The sequence below is a fragment of the Apteryx mantelli genome, chromosome 6, assembly GCF_036417845.1.
Source record: "Apteryx mantelli isolate bAptMan1 chromosome 6, bAptMan1.hap1, whole genome shotgun sequence".
Taxonomy (NCBI): domain Eukaryota; kingdom Metazoa; phylum Chordata; class Aves; order Apterygiformes; family Apterygidae; genus Apteryx; species Apteryx mantelli.
The window spans coordinates 43,133,439-43,154,140 of NC_089983.1; the positions used below are offsets into that span (position 1 = coordinate 43,133,439).

The window sequence follows — 20,702 nt, forward strand, 5'->3', positions numbered from 1 at the left end:
GCAACCTATTCTGCTCTCATTGCTGACTCTGCTTTGAGCAGGAGATTGGACTAGAGACCTCCTGAGGCCCCTTCCAACCTGAATTATCCTATGATCCTATGAATTTTTATTCATGAAATCTTTATCTCTGCAGGCTCTGTCAAGATCTTTCAGCACTAATGGCTCCAAACAGCCCACAGAAAGGGAGATGTTAAAATCTCTACAGGCTGTTTTCACTGCTGGAGTTAAGAAGCAGTGTTAAAACTGTAACTTTGCAAGGAACTGTAAGTCAGTATTAAAATGTGCTGCAGGCCAATATGTGCAATATGAGCTCTAAGCCCAGGAATAACATGAGCTTTTTCAGCAAAGCTGAACAAATCAATTTTATGCAGGATACAGGATTTAATCTCTGTATAAACCACTAACAAATCCTCTGGGGTTTAAAGGGGGAAAAAAAAGATAAAACTAATTAATTTAATAAAAACCACAAATGTGCTGATTCTTGTTTCCATATAATTTGAAAGGATTTTAGTGTTAGTGGGTGACAGAGCGAGTGACCATGTATGGGATCGTGTAGGGGAAGTCATATGGCACAATGCTGCAAGACAATGGCCCAAGAGGTTTCTACTTCATCAGGAGTTAGGAAAATATTTTTGAAAGCACAGTGTTAATTTACTTTCTAATTCTGTATCTCTCTACATTTTTCTGAATCATCTTCTATGTCTAGCCACACTAGAGGAGCACTTCTTCTCCTCTTCATTTTGCTGCTACTCTTGTTTTCATCCTTTCTTCCTGTAATGAAACACAAATTCCATTCTGTGAATGCTCCTTAATTAGTACCCTGGAGCTTACAATAATCTGTACCACAGCTCCTCTGTAACACATCTTCTTCCTGACAACAGGAAGGCTATTAGCCTGTTTAAACAGAGATAGGCCTACCCTCATTTAATATTTGTATTATGACAGCACTTGCAGTCTGATTATAGTAGCTAAGTATAAAATTCCAGTCAGAGCCAGCCCAAGATTTCCCAAAAGTATAGGAAAAATTGAATGCTGATACTCAAAGAATGAGAACTTAGTGGAAAAAAGTTCATCTTCTGGTCACCAACAAACTATTTTGTGGTGGCAAATCAGTAGGTTCCAGCTGACGGAGATGAAACGGAGCAGGATAGAGAAAATGGAAGAGGACTGAGAAAAGTCAGTGGGTAAAGAACATAGGATGGGAAAAAGTCAGAGGACATTTTGGACGGAAGGGGCTGAGAGTGGTCATTTTGGTTTGCTGGCATTTTGGCAGCTAAGGGAAGGCTGGGATGTTGCAGGTGAGAGCTTTTCTTTGTCTTCTCTTTCCCCAATCTCTGCTGCAACCCACATGCTCCCAAGATCCACAACTCTTCTTCAGTAGGAAGAGGACACAGACTGTTCGGACCAACTGCACGCTATGCCCTAAGCACAGCTCTGTTGCCAATTATTTTAAAAACAGACACCAGAACTACGATGCAGCTGTTCATGAGGATTTGTTCCTTGATGCCCATGTTGCAATACTGCAGAGAAGAGAGAATTCTAGCTATAGGCTTTATTAGGATGATATCCAGAACCGTGAAGATTGTAAAATCTGCCTCATAAACCCATTAAAGAATTTACTCTACTAAAAAGAACCACGACTAGCCACTGTGGTGTATTACTGTAATATATTGGCAAAAGATAATGTCATGTCAGCCTTAGTCTAGTTTCCCTGCTTTATTCTCCTGCTCTACAGCTAGAGCTGAAACTTTGTGTCCAATTAGACGGCTGTATTGCTTGCTTATGCTTGTGGTGTAGCTTATTCATTACCAAGTTTAGTTACTGATGAGGGCTTGAACACCAAACTATACAGAATCACAGCTGTCCAGAGTGTTTACACCTGCCTGTTGCAGAGTGAAGAGGGAACAGCAACACTGCAAAATGCACAGGAAGTAAGTGGGCTCGCTGCTCATTGCCTATGTTCCATGCTCTCCCTCCCACTGCTAGAATCCGGATCAGCACTATTACAGACACGGCTTTTCCTCAACATGGGGAAGAAAAAAAGAAAAAAAAAGATTATGAAACAAATAGGATTAATTTAAGTAATATTCCAAATCATCACTGAAAGCAAACTTCTCAATTATTGTACTAGAAAATGTACAATATTATCATCACATTGTCTTACCTCATCTTCTATAAAATACAGGGGAAATGCTGTTTATATTTGAGGATTCAGGTGAGCCATGCTAGAGATTCATTTCATGCTGGAAATGCTATAGACCTTTTAAAACTTTTATTATCCTCAGGAGTTTTACTACTTGCTGGAAACCAGGGTATTTACATCCTCTAAAAACATGGAGATGAACTAGGGCAAAAGTTCCATAAATAATTTGATTTTCCAGGTATTAAATAACTGTCAATAAAAGTTTATTGAAATGTCTACAACTTACAAGATTTTGAAAACTCTTACAGCCTATTTTCTGCTTGCGGGTCTGTACAGACTGTACAATTGTACTTATGGTACGCCTGCTTTATAATCATCCTCAGGGCTTGTGAAGTGATGATCATGTTCCTAGCCTGAACAGCTGAAAGAGGTTATCAGAGCTTCTTTCATTCCTCTGAAGAAGGAAATTAAAGCCTTATGAGAATTTCAGTAATACTAATTTTTATGGCGATTACTAAATTCCAGTAAAAGACAACACTATACTCCTAGTATATATGTGTGAATACTAGGCAATATACACAAGTACTGCCTAATAAACTACCAGTGAAGTCAAAGGAAAGACTTTCATCAATTCAATAGATTTTGGATCTAGCTCCAGTAAAATCATTGCCAAGTCTACAGATGCCACACTTTTAGAAACAGATTTTAGAATGTATAAATATATACATTTGCTATTTCATATTTAATATAAATTCTACGTGTGAGGATTTTGTGTGTGTGTATATAAATGTATGCACACAGGCATTTCTGCCTGGGTAAGAGCAAAGTTTATGACTGCTTGACTGTTTTTCTTTTCCTGAATACAGGATAATGGATTTATGTAGAAATGATGTAGCCTAATAAGTCAGCCTAGGGAAGCAACTCTAAAACTTGTACCCAATACTGTACCTGGATGTAGTATTTGGCTAAATATTTTAGAGAAAAAATGCTTTAGAAATTTTGAGCATGGTTAAAAAGAAGCTGTATTTCTTCTCCTATAAAATAGATATCCAAGCCTAGGGGAACACTTATTTTGCAAACTCTGAACTATACTCCACTGGTCATAGGAACGTGCATGTGTCACATGAGGTCCCACTCACGGTGGTTTAGAACTGAACAAGAACTGTGAGTCCAGTTCAGAGCTATTCGCAGTTTGTAGGGAATCTCTACGCATTTGACATTTTTCCAGATCACTTACTTATTTCATTCACTCTTTACAAAAGAGTTTTTCCTCCAGCCACAAAGGTTTGCCCTTAACTGTGGGTAGGTGTGGATTTTGCCATCTGTGCATCAAAACTCTTTCCTGTGTAAGGCATGGATAAAATTATCCACAGTTTGTTCAGATGTGACTGATACTGTTGGGTCTGAATTGAGAGGACTATTTTCATTCAACACTACCTAAATAGACAGTGCTCATTTAGTAGGGCTAATTAATACAGCAGAGCCAATCTGCACATAACAATTTAAATACAGTACCAATACTGAAAAACTTAATTTTTTTCCTACTGTGAACCAAGATAGAAAATACCTTGCAATCATAGAGATCAGTATGCTGTCTTATTGTGAATCAGAGGGAAAAAAAAAGAAGGGTCAGACCTAACCTGGCAGTATGACAGAGCTATTTTTTCCCATGAAAGGTTATTTCCAATTCTTTTTAGCTTTGGGTGCAGAAGTAGGAAACATGATGATCCCCATATTGCATGCCTAAAAATAATACACATATACTTAACGTAACTTAAGTAAGGCATGACAAATAGCCCATCACAAAAAACTGGGGTATATATTCTTAAGCAGTGTCATCTGAACATAAGCAAGAGAGGAAAAGAAGTTTTGATCACTTTAGAAAGAGAAGTTCACTTTGTTCCAGGCTGCCACCTGTCATTACATTTTCTCAGTAAGCAAGAAGTCTTCACGCTAATTCAGCATCAACCAAGCCCTCACATTTGCTCACCAGCCACACAGACCTGCCTGCTTCCTTTAGCCAGCAGACACGGCGCTGCAAGAGATGCTGATGGTGATGGCTCGTTACAGAATTTGCAGAGCATAGTAAAAAAAGGGCAATTCCAGAGACCACCCACAAAGCTAAAATCACTGGTGCGATGAAGGCTCCGGAGTGCCCTTGATTTGGACACAAGAGATAATAGAGCAAAGGCGAATTTAAGATTAGAACGAGTAATGCAGCACAGAGTACTAAGGTATCATTTCATGCAGCCACACATTTTTCCCTAGGAACTAAAGAGGAATGCTATGTACCTATCTGTATTCCCCCTAGCTAACAAAAATGAGTTGCACTAGAAAATAAATTCAGGAGAATGAGGTGTCAAAGGAATATTTATCCGTAAGATATCTATACTGACAAGGGGAACACTACAGCAAAGGACAGTTGCTTAAGATACTTTCAGGGTGGGTGTCTGCTTACTCTACGTAGCGTTGTACAGATGATTTTATTCTTGCTGTTTACTTAATCATTCTCCCTTAAGTACGCTTTCTGCTTTGTACACAGATTCAGTGCTTTTTAGGGGAAAGCATTGCTCATCATGGACATACAAGATGGGGAATTTAATTTCCCCAGATTTTTCACTGAGGAATTAAAACTCATGTTTTTCAATTCTGGAAGGGTTTCCAAGGTATTTGAATCCAGTTCTTGTTGCTTCACTAAACCTGAGAGATGAATTACATTTTTAGCTAGCAGTACTTATGTAATTTTAGGCAGAATAGAAACCCAAAGTCCCCACTGTGTCACAATCTTTCCAGTAATTTGGGGTGATTTATGTTTGCTCTAATTTGTTTTATTCCTCACATCCTTTAAAACAATTTTCATCTTCCTGAAAAATACTACACTGATAACATAGCTGTGAAAATTTAAGGAATGTATTGAATGAATGTATTGAATGTCAATTCTGTTTGAAATGGGATCTCTCAGCCTATTTCAGTCAGGCTACAAACTCTATTTTTACCATGAGGCTTCTTTATCTTGCCTGCTATCTTTTGTCCTCACATTGGTCTAAAACCATGGAATTACAGGGGAAAAAAAACCCAAGGCTCTGGCACCTGGTATAGAAACAACAGCAGTCAACTTTCCATTTAAACAGAGCACACTTAGAGAAAGAACTGGCTGCTGCTCTAGGCAGACCAGTTTCCCAAGTCTAAATTCCAGAAGAGAAGGTAACTAAGCAACTGGGAAAGGTTTCTGATCGCTTAATAGGCTTCTCCAAAGGTCACATGCCTAAGAAGATATGCACTTATAAAAGAAAAATTGTTTTGTTAAAAGCTGTGTGCTTCTAGCTAAACATCCACTGGTTTGTGGGAGCATTTACGACACTGATATGTCTACTTGCTGCCCTGCCCCATTTACCTGAAGAGGTTACTCCTGACCAAAAACTGCAAACAAGGCGTATTCTGGGAAAGAATGCCAAAGCTGCTGGTTAACCTTGAAGACCAGCACTTACCCACAGCCCTCTGTATCTGTGAAAAGATAACTGACAGAAAGTATGTTCCCAGGACCTAAAGAAACCAAAGGAAGGGAATAGTAGCCTGGTAAGTCTAGGGTACTCTGAAAAGGCTGTGGATATTGTTCACTTCATAAGATGCTTTTAAGCATCCTAATTGCCGTATCATACTGTTACATAGCCATAAATTTCACCCCTATTGCGTAAAGTCCTAGAAAGCTGTGAGAACAATATCCTTCTCTTCCTCCCTTCATTACACTGGATTCCTGGAGAAGTTCTCTGACAACTGAAAATCACAATGAACCACCACCAGGTTCTTCTTTCATCAAACAGAAAAAAAGGCACAACAAAACTGCGTGCTCATAAGCTGAAGCCAGATATATTCAGATCAGAAATAAGATGTATTTCTTAATCAGTGAGCTTAATTAAACACGGGAATAGAGTACTGAAGGATGTGGGAGATTTTCTAATTGTTGCAGCCCCTAAGGAAGTATCAAGTATCTTTCTAAGAGATTGGTTTTAGCTCTAACTGAAGCTGGGAATTCTTGGATCAAACTCTTAAGTTTGTGCTATTCTAGATGTCAAAATAGTTGAAAATACTAGTTCATTCTGCCCATAACATTTAAGAACGTATTAAGAATCAAATTCTCAGTGGAAGCATTTTTCATTTGACCAGTGGGTACAAGCACTCTGATAAGATTAAATCTAGCTGCCACAGCTGAGGTATAATGTATGGAGATGAAAGGTAAATTGACACATAGCAAAGATTTTAAATACCATCTAACAGCAAAGCTGCAAAGATTGCAAGACCTTCCCAATTCTTGATCCACTGTTTTTAAATACAGCATAAGGCAAGAAAAGCTATGCAAAATAAATGCAGGAACAGAGATAATTTAAGCCACCTACTGTTCCAAGTAAAGTATCATCTTATCGTAAAGAAAGAGCATTCCAGAATAAGATATTTCCCCACTGAGGATAGGAATGTCTATTTTCACGTCGCAAAAAGCTTTCTCAGCAGCAAGTAGAGGTATGACAGATATCTGCACCCTTATTTGACACACAGGACTCTGTCTAATTCCTATTATTTTAATACCACAGCCAATATTTTGGATGATGGCTTCACCAATATAAGAATAAAAGACTTATCTGCATTCATTAGGTATGCCATAACAACACTGAGCGCTATGAGTTCATTATCAATTATTTGCCCATGATACAATTCACTTTTCTCATTACAGTAATAAAGGTAGGAATAGCTGGAGTCTGACACGTGCAATCAAAAAAAACCGTCCAAGAAATGTGAGCTTTCTGCTCTTGGCTTTATGGCAGCATGCTAATTATGAGTAAGGTTTCCTATTTACTCTGGCACTGGGTTAAAAAAGATGTTGACAGACTGGTTCTTTGGAAACACAGAATTTAACTCGGTATCATCAACAAAGTAATACATAATAAACACCAGCTGCAACTGTCAAGAATCACAATGTTAAATATGCTGCACAGAGCTAGTTTTTGTAATACCAAAATACAAGCCCAAACAAAACCCATTAGCCAAAAAAATCCTAAGAGCAATGGATGCTAAGGGCATCAGCAGACAATCAGCCCCTGCTGCCATTGCAGAGAAACTCAAGGCTGCGGCTCTGCAACGTAACAATGGAGTTATTGCTTCATAACCTAAAAAGCAGTATTACTCCATTTGACCCGAGCAGGCTGCCAGCACTCTGTTAATTTAGAATGAGCAAAGTCCTGTCTCCCTGAACAGAGGAGGAATCAAAGAGGAGATGGTTCCTTTGTTCCTAGTTTCAAATCTTTTCCAGCCAACTGTACATAAAAAGCTCTGTAAGACAGCTTTTTCACAAGGCTGTGAGCCCAAGCTTTGTTATTCTGTTTTCTCAAGCTTTCCTTTTTCAGTGGTATTTCTCACCATCTCCTCAAACATAGTTCTATCACTCATATCCAAGTCCTTCAGTCTTTCATCCCTGAATTTATCAGATCAAAAAGTTGTCCTTTGGCTGCACAGCTAGTTACTATTTCAACCTTTCATGAGACATTCTTCCAGGTCCCTAATGCTTCAGTCTTCTATAAAGAAATTATTTCTGCTGCTATTTACTTTTTTTTTTTAACCTAAAACCGCTGTTACCACTTCAATTTCAATGAAGTTAAACCCAAACTATAGAAAAACTGCAAACCACTGAGAATCTGAGCTGATTCTTCTATATATGGCAATATATAGAAGCAGCTTCAGCAAAGTCGAAGGACCATTCAGAGACCTTCTAAATCTGTGGGTTATCCATAGTATCTACTTGTTAGAGAGGTAGAAGATGCAGCAGTAAGTGGAGTGGAAGAAGTAACCTCAGAAAACCATTCCTGAAAGGAACTGTACAAACTGATGACAGCTTAAGATACAGAGAAAACAGTAAATCTGCACTTTGTCTTTTTTCCACAAGACCAACTGTTGTTTTAGGTAAGAAGTTGAATTGGCAAGATGTAACAAAATGTACAGAATGACATGCCAAATTTTTTTGGCCAGCAAAGAAATATTTACTTTGATTAATGGACAACTGCATACAAGTGTTTCACTGACGTAGTTTGCATATTTCTGGGCTTTATTTAAGTACATATTCAAATACATAACCTTGCTGTAATAACTGTTGTTCTTGTCTCATGTTCATAAGAGTTATGGTAATGGCTCAAACAGTTGCTCAGTTCTTTTGAGGAAGATTCCTGAATTGATGAAGATTACACAGACCGGTAGCAGAACTTCACAAACAAAAACATGCATCAAAAGACTGTTATCCCAAAGCCAAATTTGTGTTTTAAGCCTGCTGTTCCAAAGCCAAATCTGTGTTTTAAACCTCCTGTGCTTGCACCAGTGAAAGCCAGGCCAGCCCAGAGACATTCATCAAAGGTTTGCAAGCTACATTGATCAGCAAGACTATCAAGTAGCTAAGAGCTGGACAAGTTCACCTGGTGACATCCCATTTTTAGTGACTAAATCTACTGCTGGCACAACTTCCTAAGAGGAGAATGATTCGAGAGAGTGGTTGGAACGAAAAGGTTCTGGTGCTTCTGTCCAGGTGCTATGATCTGCTTGGAAGAATCCCATGGGATATGGCCCTGGAGAGAAAAGGTGTCCAGAAGAGCTGGTTGATTTTCAGGGATCACCTTCTCCAAGCTCAAGAATGGTCCATCCTGACAAGCACACAATCAAGCAAATGCAGCAGGAGACCCAAGGATGAACAAGAAGCTCCTGAAAAAACTCATATAAGAAAAGGAAGAATCTGGTAAGGGACATGAGGGGCAACAAGAAAGGCTTCTACAGGCACATCGGCAGCAAAAGGAAGGCTAGGGAAGATGCGAGTTTGCTGCTGAATGGGGTAGGGGCCCTGGTGAAAAAGGACATGGAAAAGGCAGGGCACTCAATGCTTTCTTCATCTCAATCTTTACTGGTAAGATTTGCCTTCTGGAATTCCAGGTCTCAGACAAGTGGGAAAACCTGGAGCAACAAAGACTTACCTTCTGTAGAGGAGGATCAGGTTAGAGAACATTTAAACAAACTGGACACACACCAGTCCACAGGACCTGAGACAGTGCACCCATGAGTGCTGAGGGAGCTGGCCAATGTCATTGCAAGGCCACTCTCAATAATCTTTGAAAGGTCACGGAGATCTGGACAGGTTCCTGAGGCTGGAAGAAGGCAAATTACCCCTATCTTCAAGAAGGGAAAGAAGGAGAATCCAGGGCACTATAGGACAGTCAACCTCACCTCGATCCTCGAGAAGGTGATGGAGCAAATAATCCTGGAAACCATTTCCAAGCATATGAAGGACAAGACGGTGATTGGGAGTAGTCAGCATGGATATATGAAGGGGAAATCACACTTAACCAATATGATAGCTTTCTACAGTGAGATGACTGGCTTGGTGGAAGAGGGGGGAGCAATGGATGTTGTTTATATTGACTTTAGTAGGGCGTTTGACACAATCTCCCACCATATTCTCATTGACAAACTGATGCAGTACAAGCTACATAAGTGGACAGTGAGGTGGACAGAAAAACTAGCTGAACTGCTGAGCTCAAAGGGTTGTGATCAGCAACACGAAGTCCAGCTGGAGGCCAGTCGCTAGTGGTGACTGGCCCCCAGGGATCGATACTGGCACCAATACTGTTTAACATCTTCATTAATGACCCGGATGATGGGTCAGAGTGCACCCCCAGCAAAGAAGACACAGACAGACTTTTCTCAGTGGCACCCAGCGACAGGAACAGAGGCAACAGGCACAAATTGAAATGTGAAAAATTCCATTTAAACTTTAAAAAAAAAAACTTTTTTTTTTACTGTGAAGGTGATTGAACATTGGAACAAGTTGCCCAGAGAGGTTGTGGAGTGTCTATCCCTGGAGATATTCAAAACCCAACTGGACAAGGTCCCGAGCAACATGTTCTAGTTTGCCCTGCTTAGAGCAGAGGGCTGGACTAGATGATCTCCAGAAGTCCCTTCCAACCTCAACCGATCTATGATACTACAGTTCTGTATGAAGTCTATAGGCACAGCACTGCCAATAAATTCTCTCATCATGAAGAAGCAGTAAGATGCACCATGCCCAAAGTACACAGGTAGAGGCTCTATTATATTTCTGCAGTCTCTGGTTTAATCAAGTACATCAGAGCATATTCCTTCCTGTTACCTTTTGCTCTCATGAAGAAAAACAGGGAATGGCAAGAACTTTACTTTGGTCACAGTTTTCATCTTTTGTTCAGCCCTCTCTTCTTTCTTGGATTTCTCAATCATTGTTTTGTTGATGATTTGTTCAACACTTCTAACTTCCCTGTATGTTTATTTGCGACACAGGAAATCATGCTGAGCAAATCTAGCACTCATGAATCATATACTCAAACTCTCTTCCCAGGTATCTGTAGTCCTTCCTAATTCTTGCATTTCCTCAAGATCTATGATTCTTTCAACTACCATTCAAATATACAAGGAATGTATTAGCCTGTTGAGAGATTTTATCCTCCTTTACTTGACTGCCAAAACAGAAAGATGGTGAAGTGGGAAACAATCCAAAAGTACCAGTCACAAACATATCAGATGTTCAGCCCACTCCTACATCCTTCCATTAATGAGCTGACTAGACAGAATGAAGCAGTGTCTCGTAAGTCTTACAATCTTATAGTGGTTTTCACCTGATTTATGTGAATTTTGATTATATTTTCAAAGCTACTTGATATATTTACAAAATAAAGCATAAAAAAAAGTCATTACAAGTTAAGACACACCTTGAGCCCAGCTAGATATATCTTTTCATGATGACTTAAGAAAAATTCTTTATCAATAAGACTTCAGAAGCCTGCCAGCAAGCTTCAGCTTTTTAGGCCGCCACCATCAAAGAATTTTCAGAAAAGATGGATCCCAAAGGTTGAGTTTAAACATATTGTGTAGTTACTGCATGTGAATCATCAAAAGAATCAGCAAAGATGTGCTCTGTCCATCTCCAATCACATGTACAGTGAAAAAGTAACTTCTCATCTTGTTCCAGAAAATTAGAGACATCAAATGAATTAGTAAAAATGAAACAACATCAGTTAAACTCTGTGGGGCAAATTTTCATGCCAGCTACAGTACTACAATCCCCCTGAAGTCAAATGGAATTGCATGGGTTCAACTTAACAGAACTTGGCACATTGAGTTGATATATGCTGTTCATTCTGAGTACCAGCTTATGAAATGTTGCATCTCTAACTTCCATATGGCTATATTCTCAAGACAGATTACACAGTTCTTTTATATCTTAGCATTTTATTATAAGTATTTAATTCACAGTGCATCATGAGTCAGGCTGTATTTTCTATATCTTTTTCTGTTTTTTTTTTTTAATTTGTAACTTTATGTTCTCTCTCAACAAAGTCTAACAGTGGATCTAACTTTGACCTCAGTGAGAGGCTTTCCACTGATTTCAAAAGATTTTGGATCAATCTCTTGCTGTCAAGTGTATAAAATAGGAATTTTTATAAATTTGCAATACATAATTTATTGGCAATTGCACTTAGCTCCTGTCAAGGAGCACAGGAATATGGGTTAATTTCAGATATGTTAGAACACCCATACAAATGTAATATTTAAATCAATAAAAGAGAGCTACAAATGAAGAATTAAACTGAACACGCTCTGGTACACCTTACTCTGGTAAATAGCAGTAATGCATCAATGAAAACCCAGAGTTTTGCACAGGCATGTAGCTCCCATGCTAAGGCAAAGTATGTCTAGGCACACAGAAACATGAATAATGCACAGCATGACTTAAGCACCTACATGAATTTCCACCAAACTGTCCAGGAGTCTGAGAGCAGACTTCCCCAGAGGCACTGGCACACAGAAAACAAGAACTGTGAAAGAACAGGTGTAGTTATAGACACATATGATACAAAGATTATTTACAAGATAAGTAAGCAGCCAAGAGGAGCCATGCAACTTTCCCCAAAGTAGACAAAAAATAATTACATGCAGCCTTTCAAGCAAAATATTGATTAAACACAAGAGGAAATTATAAATGTGCCTCCCTCAAAAATCTGACACAATTAATAACTGTCTTAACAGATACAATCACCTCTTTGCTCATCTATACTATGATTCTCTTGTCAGTTTTAGAAACTGGGAGATAACCAGATTGCCTATCCAGTGATTAATATTCCCAGCATATGGTAATGTTCTTTCACTCAATACTGATCTCATCATGTAACCTTAGCTGTCTTCAACTAGAGGGCATGGCAAGTAATTCATTGACTTAATTTAGCCTTATGAAAAGCAGAGGGAATATATGAAAGCAAATTAAAAATGAGCATAAAAAGCAGGAAAATACGTTTGCCACTTTGCTTGTTCACTTTGCTGGCTTAGCCATAGGGATATGCTGATTCTTCTTTTGTATTGGGATTTATTCTCTCCATAAAGTACTTTATAAGGTTCACTTGAAAAAGCTCAGCAGAAGGGGATTTCAAAAGTATGTTAATTAAATGTTGATGAGGATCTCTGTGGACGCCCACAAAAGCGAGATATGCAGGAAATGTCTGTTAAGATGCCCAAATGTCTGCAGGAAAACTAATTTTAATCAAATATTTCTGGATTTATTTTTATGAATCAATGCTACATTAGTATTCTGTGGCCTTTAATTCCAAATTATTATGTATGGAACCCTGCCAGAGAGGAATTCACAGCACTGGCAAGCTGCTGCATTGAAAAATACTGCTTACTGTTTTCTTAGGTTTTAGGTAGGGACCATAAAGACAAGTTTTAGTCCCTTCTGTTTTTTTTAATTGATCCTGAGAGTTATATAAAAGCACAGTCTCATCAGGTTTCCCATCCTGAGGAAGGGACTACATTAATGGTGTTTCAGGATAAAAGCTGCTGTATCACCCTGCATTTCAAAATTGCAGTCTATTTCAGAGAGACAGTTGAGTTACCTTCAAACAAGCCAGATGGGGTACTGCTAGCTATGGCGGCACATAACAAGAACAAAGCAGATAAATTGAGATTATGCTGAACTCCACACTGCACTACAATTTTCCATCTAGATATACCCTAAATTTGTGTAGGAGGTAAAGCTCCTTTTTATGCACTAGCTGAAACAATTCCTTAGCCAATCTCCACCTGATCTTCTCAGCTCTCACATGCATTGCCAATAGAAATGCTACAAAATGAAATGGTGCAGAATATAATTTCCACTGTGATAAATATTGCACGGCTGACTAAAGAAGAATTTTTTCCTTATCATTCACATAACAATCATTAAATACGCTTGCTTTGCAAGCATATACTTTCTTCCATAAAGAAGACATGCAACTATTGATATACCCTTACTTATCAAAACAGCAGTAGTTCCATAACAAAACAGTGTGCATCTGTCTCTGTACAGTAGTAATAATAGACATGTCATCCAACTATCATGTCACCACCAGAGGCTCAATTTTATCAGGTGTTCTGCAACCTCAACTTCTGATAATATCACTAAAAACCTGAAGTGCTTTAGATTCAAAGAGCAGGGATTCAACATTAAAATTTATGGTCCAATCTTGTTAAGGGAAGCACAAGTATAATACAAGCATCTATTTTAAAAGCATAGTCTGGTGAGAATAATCTAGTAAAATGAAAAGTAAGAGACGCACAAATCCATTACATATTGCAAATACAGCTCATTTGATACAGACACTGCAAGGGAAAAACCACAAAGCCCTAACTATTACCATCTTGGCTGAAAAAGATCCCCTCACAGGGAGGTGTGCCCAAGTAAAGGCTCCATGTTCGGGATCAAGCAGTAAATGGACATAAGGAATGATTACTTGCTGACATGACAGAATGTTTTTGTCCAAGCTCTGGAATCTGTAACATCACAGCTTGACAGCAAAAGCTCTGCAGGCCTCTATCAAAGCCAAAAGTAATTAAGTGTACTTACATGTACTCCCTGTGTGCAGAATGTACAGCAGCTGCGTTGCTGTAACGCCACAGAACTATCACTGATGACAAAACATCCAGGGTAGCATCAAACTGAAAGAGATACAGAGTCAATTGTTTTGTGGGCCATTAATGTGCCCTGCACTTACAGCAATGCATTTATCATCATGCTGCACAGGCACAAAACAGCTTCAAAGATACCATTTTAATGAAAGTAGGATTTACATTCATTAAATTGATCTTCACATTTTTGCCATACATTATTGCACAATAATATACTTCAGAGCTCAGTAAGTCAATCAAGGGATTAAGAACTTTATGTTTGTAAGCCATCGCCTGTGGAGAAGTTCAAAAAAACAATCCGACACTGTGGCACCATAAGAGTTAAAACACTAATGAGATTTTTATTCAAAGACTCTAAAAGAAAAAGTGTTTTAAAATGCCTGTCAAGCACTCCTTTCTCCTGCAAATTCATTAATTTTCTTCAGCAGAAGATTTTGTTTCAGAGCAAAGAAATATTATCTTATTTTGAAATCTCAGTTTATTTAAGATCACATATTATTCTATATCATCAGTAAAATTGCTGTATTTGTATTTCCAGTAAATGAAGACATGATGTTAGGTAACACCTACAAATTCTGCAAAAATACTGGCTTGTCCCACTTAAGTCCCCCATATTCAAGCCAAACTTTCCACAGACTCATACAAGCCAAAATATTTCATCTGAGTCATTTTACATGTCATTAGGAATATCTTGCTCTGCCACTAATCAGGAAAGTCACAGCAATTGTTAGAGAGCAAAACTGTCATTCCAAAGTCAATAGGAGTTTTACCATAGACTTCAATAGGAAAAGAGTCACGAAAATTTCAGAAGGGAACTTCAGAACTTGGATCAAGATCCGCATGGAAAATGAATAAGCTGAGAAATTTTGTAAAGCAAAAACATATCTGGTGGATAGTATCTATCAATGACATGATATAAGTACTGATATTAACTCCAGTATAAGACTTCATAGTCAGAAACTGAAAAAGTATAATGAAAACATCTTTATCTATCCTTTCCCAAGGTGTGACTTCAACAATAATTTTTCTGAACCAACACTGATTTTGCACACCTTACCATGAACTTATAATAGGAAAAAAATAGTACTTCATGTTCAGAAATAGCACATCATAAAAATTGTAAGAAATATGGAAATTGTATCTCTACTTACAGCAAATCCAAATGATGATGCACTGTATCTCATTACGGAGACAGCTAAAGAAAAGAAAATACTATTTAGAATCATTTAAAATCTTCTCTTGGATCCTTTTCTCTTCTCTCATCTGGGAGCTGTAAAGCTAGTTTCAACACATAGGCTTAGTTTCATCCAGTTCCCACTAGAATGACACTTAGAAAAGGTCTACGAGAGAGGCCTTGTGCCACAGAAAATGATAGAGAATGGCTTTTCTTTCTTCCAAAACATTAATGCATTCAGAATTTAGCATAACATTCAGAAACTGTGTGTTTATGGAATATACTGCCTTTCAGATGAGGTTCTGAATAAAAGCATATTGAAACCACAATTTCAACCTCTCAAAAAACTTTCCATGACCCAAATTGCTTCATGCTCCAACTAGACATGAAAGTCCACTTGACAATCAACTGGCTGACAGAAGACTATGCAGGCCCATCCGAACACCATGATTGCCTTCTTTCTATTAATAGGACTAAGTGTAATTTACATGTCCCCAAGAAATGTTTCAAATTCCATCAGGTCAGCAATTTCCAATCGTAAAAGCACTAGTCAGGAAAAATTTTGACCAGCTCTAATTTTGACTGCATACTGCCAGTAGAAATAAAATGACTCTTTAAAAAAGGGCTAACTGGCATCTAGAACAAACTGTCATTTAGATCATTTTATTCCATGCATCCTAATTCTATCACCTCACAGTTCCCAATTCTAGGAAATATTGCATCAGCAAAAATAACTTTCAATAGCAAGTTAAGACATCTACTCCGTAGCCTGTAAAATGCTATTGGAATTCCTCTAAGTGACTGAAGTTGTGCATTAGCAATTATAACTCCATGCCTTAAGCCTTAGACCACAATGCAAATTTCTATGGCCTTGATGCTGCCGTGTTTATAGTCATTAAGTAGCACATAAATTCCTGATTACCTTGCTTCCTTCTTGCAAACTGCTGAACACAGATTAGCAAGAGGAAAGCGGACGACTGCATATTATGTTAAAAGAAACTTCCTTTTTCCACACTGTCAAGGCAACAATAGCAACTTCCCAACCTGTCAGCCAGTAAGACTTTTCCAAAATTCCAGCAATTAAAAGAATGAATACCCAAAACTATGGTGAGGAATTTATGTATGCTATAAAATTCTGTAAAATATTGGGAATTATTGCCTTGTATTTACAAGTGAAGACTTGATACACAAAAAATGTGGCTTACGGGACCAACCATAGAATTGAAAGCTCATGAAAGTCATCCTTTTCTTGGCAGTGACATTTCCTGGTTTCCAGGTTCTGTTTTCATATCTGTAATATAGGACTTACTATAATAATCATCATGATAGCATTGCAAATCTGTATATGATTTGTATAAATCTTGCCATGCTTGACTTTTGTCTGGCCTGAGGAGGTAACGCCAAATTAAATCCTAAGATCTGAAGGGAAAAGACTGCTAATAGCTCCTATTGTGGTTACAATAATATTTGTTCAGGTACGATGAGCAGTGTTTTTAGCAATATAGAGGAGGCATTTTTTGATGGTTTTTACTGTAAGCTACTAGCACAGTGGTCACAATCCCAGGCTCTAAAATACAGAAAAGGCACTCCACTGACAAAACAGTCAAAACAATCAAAAATTTGGAATTTTAAGTTTCGTACTCAAATAGCAGTTTGTAACATCCTAACACTTCTTGAATGAGAGGATGAGACAGCCTGCTATAACTTCTCTCCCTTCTGTTTTCAAAGGCATACCCCTGCCTTTTGAGGGGGGGAAAAGCATGCATTCACCATGTCCCCCTAAACTCAGTAAAGGCAACTGTCCCTACTGAGTTTATCCAAGTGTTGTCAAGCAGCGTGGTTGAGCTGCTGTGAGTCAAGAGGTCCAGATTTTGCAAAGCTTTCAACTCAGAAGTTGCTGCCTGTTACCACAGGCAGGATCTAGGAGAAAAATTGGTTGCTAGCTCCCCTCTCCTTTTGAGCTGCAGAGAGCCCCAGGCTGGTGAGAGACCATTCCTCCATAGAGTGCAGGGGCTCTCCTAGACGACAATTTTTAGAAGAGTTATGTGAAATATTATCCAATACCACAAGTAGCTTGGCAGCTGGAACAAGCATTGGCCTGGAAGACAGAAGACATCTTTACCAACTCGCCTGGCGATCTGGGCTCTCAGCTGACCCCGACCACCACCCCTGGAGCTTGCCCTGCTCACCTCACGTGGGGGCAGTGGGACAGGCCCTGGCTGGTGAGGCCGCTGGCCTGCCGGCCATGTTATTCCCCTCGGCTCCCTGGCCCTTAGGGAGTAACCAGCCCTCGCTGCAGCCTGACAGGGACTAGCTAATGTATGCCAGGTAGGAAGGGGATGATCTCAGTGCTTGTTGGAGAGTGCGAAAGTGTAGAGCAGGTGGCCTGCATGGAGAGAAAAAGGGGAATACTAGGGAAGAAGTAGACAACAATGGCAGAGGTTATCACTTGGAGCTGTGACTTCACCAAATTGTAATTGTCACAGGCTACTAGTAAGACTACGTTTATGGGCAAACTCTATAGCATTGAACAGCTCTAGGTTTCTTGCTACATTCTGCAGATTGTGGAGTGAAAACAGGACTAATTGAGCCTGTGCTCCTGGATTAATATGTGCAAAAAGGACTCCAGTTTGAACATTTAAGAGGGCTCCAAATAAAGCATAACCGGATTAATTTTATCACTCTTTCATGAACAGATATCAGCTAACTTGGTAAGAAAAATACATTTTGGTAAAAATAAAAATACTTGAACTATAAAACCAGACTCATTAACAACTTTGTCAATCTTTGGCTGACAAAAGCAGTATCTAATTGTTGGTATTTCAGTATTCATTAGAACAGCTTGGCAGAACAGAGCTGCTATTGTTTGACTGTTCTTTTCAGAAACTGTGAGCTACAGTTCTGTGGCACTTGTCTGTATAAACACCAATTTAAAAATCTTAGAATAAACAACCCCTTTCTTATTTACTTAAGACATCACAAAGGTATCACAACTATTTGGACTAGGTATCACAAATATTTGGACTTTATCCTTACAATTGGCCAATACACCAAGAAAAGTCATGAAATTCATATCCAGATTACCATTTCTCAGAGCGGAAGAGTATTCGAACAGTAAGTATGGATTAACACCTCCCTCTCATTGTTAAATCATGATTTTCCACATTTCATCTCCCCGGTGAAAAAACAGGCTGTATGTCTTGGTCAGACTTGCCAGGCAAGAGCTCCACTTGACAAGCAGACACTAATTTGGAGTGTTCCAGCTGCAAATTTGAACACTGCAATGCATTGCAAAGTCCTACCTACCAAATTTCCATTGCATGCGTTTTACTGCTTAGAGGCAAAGCATTTCAAAAACTGCATAAATTGCATCAACAAAATACAGATATTCAGATGCACACATGAGCTCACAGCATTCCTGTAGTTATCGTTTTCATATGCTGCAGTTCAAAGCCACACTTTTCTTTTCCCCTCTTCTATTTCCAGACTGCCTCTGTAGTGGAATTATCTCCTCTACTTTTACCAAATTGACAGCTTTTACCCTCACTCTAATCCAGATTTAAAATAAATTCACTCAGTGGTGCCCTTAAAAATGAATATATAATTTCTACAGGATGTAAAGTATATACAGATAGCCAGACCTTAAGAATCCTCTAAGGGACACATTTGGTGTATTTAAAGCATAAGGTCCTCAGTGTGAGAACTATCTTTATTTTTATATATTCTACAACAGTGAATATGCACAGCACTAAACACACAATCTGTTTAGCTTGAGCTATCTGAAACCATAATTAAAAACAAATATATATCATTGGACCAACGGTGTTAAAAATCTGCTCAAACCTCTTTGCTAGCTAGCAAGACTGGTAGGCTACCAGGCCTTGGAAATCCCTAGGATGCTAAGTTGCGGTGATGCAGGTTAAAAGGCCATAATAAATAATGATGATGTAATGACAATGTAAGCAATTGAAAGATGTATTTTTATGTTCTTTGACTACTTACGAGTTTTCTAACAGGAATAATAACCCATTTGTCTTTCTTTCCAAGTCAAGTAACAATGCTAAAGCACCTTCAGCATTGTCTTAAGCACATTAATACCTCTAGCTGACAAGTAATGTAATAAAGCTCACCAATAAATCAGCCCAACTTAATCGGGATGTTTCTCCATGATTCTAGGCTCCATGGCAGATTAAGCATCTGTAATAGCTGCATACAGGGGACCAACTAAAATAGCTTGACACAGACTGATCACCTCTTGCAGAGACAAAGACTGGGTCCCAGTCTATGACTGAAGAAGAAAGGACTTACAGGGAAGCACTCTTCAGCGTCCAAGCACTTGACACCCCTGGGTAAAAGCCTGATGAATAACCAGTGGTCCTTATGCCTCCAGTATCGCTGCCATGCTCCACGAGCAACGTACAGCACTGCAGGAACAGATCATAGAGCTTTTGCTGAACCCTCGGCCCCTTTCTCCTCAATACACGTTCTGTTCTTCCCAGATGACAGTCTGATATTAAGAAAAAACAGGGACTCCTAATCTCTGTATTGAATCAGAACAATGAAAGGAAAAAAGCAATGAGGAAAGAACAGAGCAGGTCTCTTAAAAATCCTGTGGAGTCACTATATACATTTAGCAGCTACACTGCCATGACAGTGGGAGCCTGCTTTTAGCTTTTTATTGGCTAAATTGGACAGCATTTTATTAGCTCTACAACAAAGCAGATAATCCTAATGCATTTTCCTGGCATTTGTTAACGGAACTTGCAAGCAGTCAGAAACTAAAAATAGAGACAGCACAGTAAGCCACACTGTCTCCACCTGTACAGCAACATCCATTTGTAAAGTCTGCCAAGCTATAGGTCACATTTTGCTGTAATTCCTTCACCTCCTTCACAGTAATGCCAAATAAAGAAAAATACTCAATTTCCTACATTTTTTACCCTCAGCAAAATAAGGTTACTTTCATTCTCATCCCCACACACCTCAGGAAAAGCATATGGCTAGGCCCCTACCCCTACAAAATCATTCCAATTTAACTCTTCAGCCACCTACTCTCCAGGCAGCCTTTGTCAGGTTTAGTCCTTCTAGAATGTGTTGCTGGAGAACGTGGACCCAGCAGTTCCCCTCAGGATCTCAGTTCTTGCTCCACGTTGGGAGAGCTCTGTGGCTCCTTTTTGCACAAATACATGAGGCAAGAAATAGGACAGTAAACTAACTCTGCCTCCAGTTCTCCCAAACAGAAATCTGTGTACCAGTGAGAAAGATGGTACAGAAAAACAGGTCCTCCATCAGTCATAAAATCCCCTCTTATCCTCTTGGAGAGAGGAAAACTATTTCCAGGTATCTCCTCTTGATGGGACAATCACTCCATCATGCTTGCTTTGAAGTTAG

General features: G+C 38.9%; 1 protein-coding gene across 1 annotated transcript in view; it reads right to left on the bottom strand.

Annotated features, from left to right (window-relative positions):
- Nucleotides 1-20,702, bottom strand: part of TMEM163 (transmembrane protein 163) — a 113,114-nt gene that overhangs the window by 30,278 nt on the left and 62,134 nt on the right. Inside the window, exons 3-4 of the mRNA XM_013959672.2 lie at nucleotides 15,289-15,332; nucleotides 14,076-14,167 (exon numbers count right to left, since the gene is read on the bottom strand). Of these exons, the coding sequence (XP_013815126.2) occupies nucleotides 14,076-14,167; nucleotides 15,289-15,332 (136 nt within the window). The remainder of the gene's footprint in view (nucleotides 1-14,075; nucleotides 14,168-15,288; nucleotides 15,333-20,702) is intronic.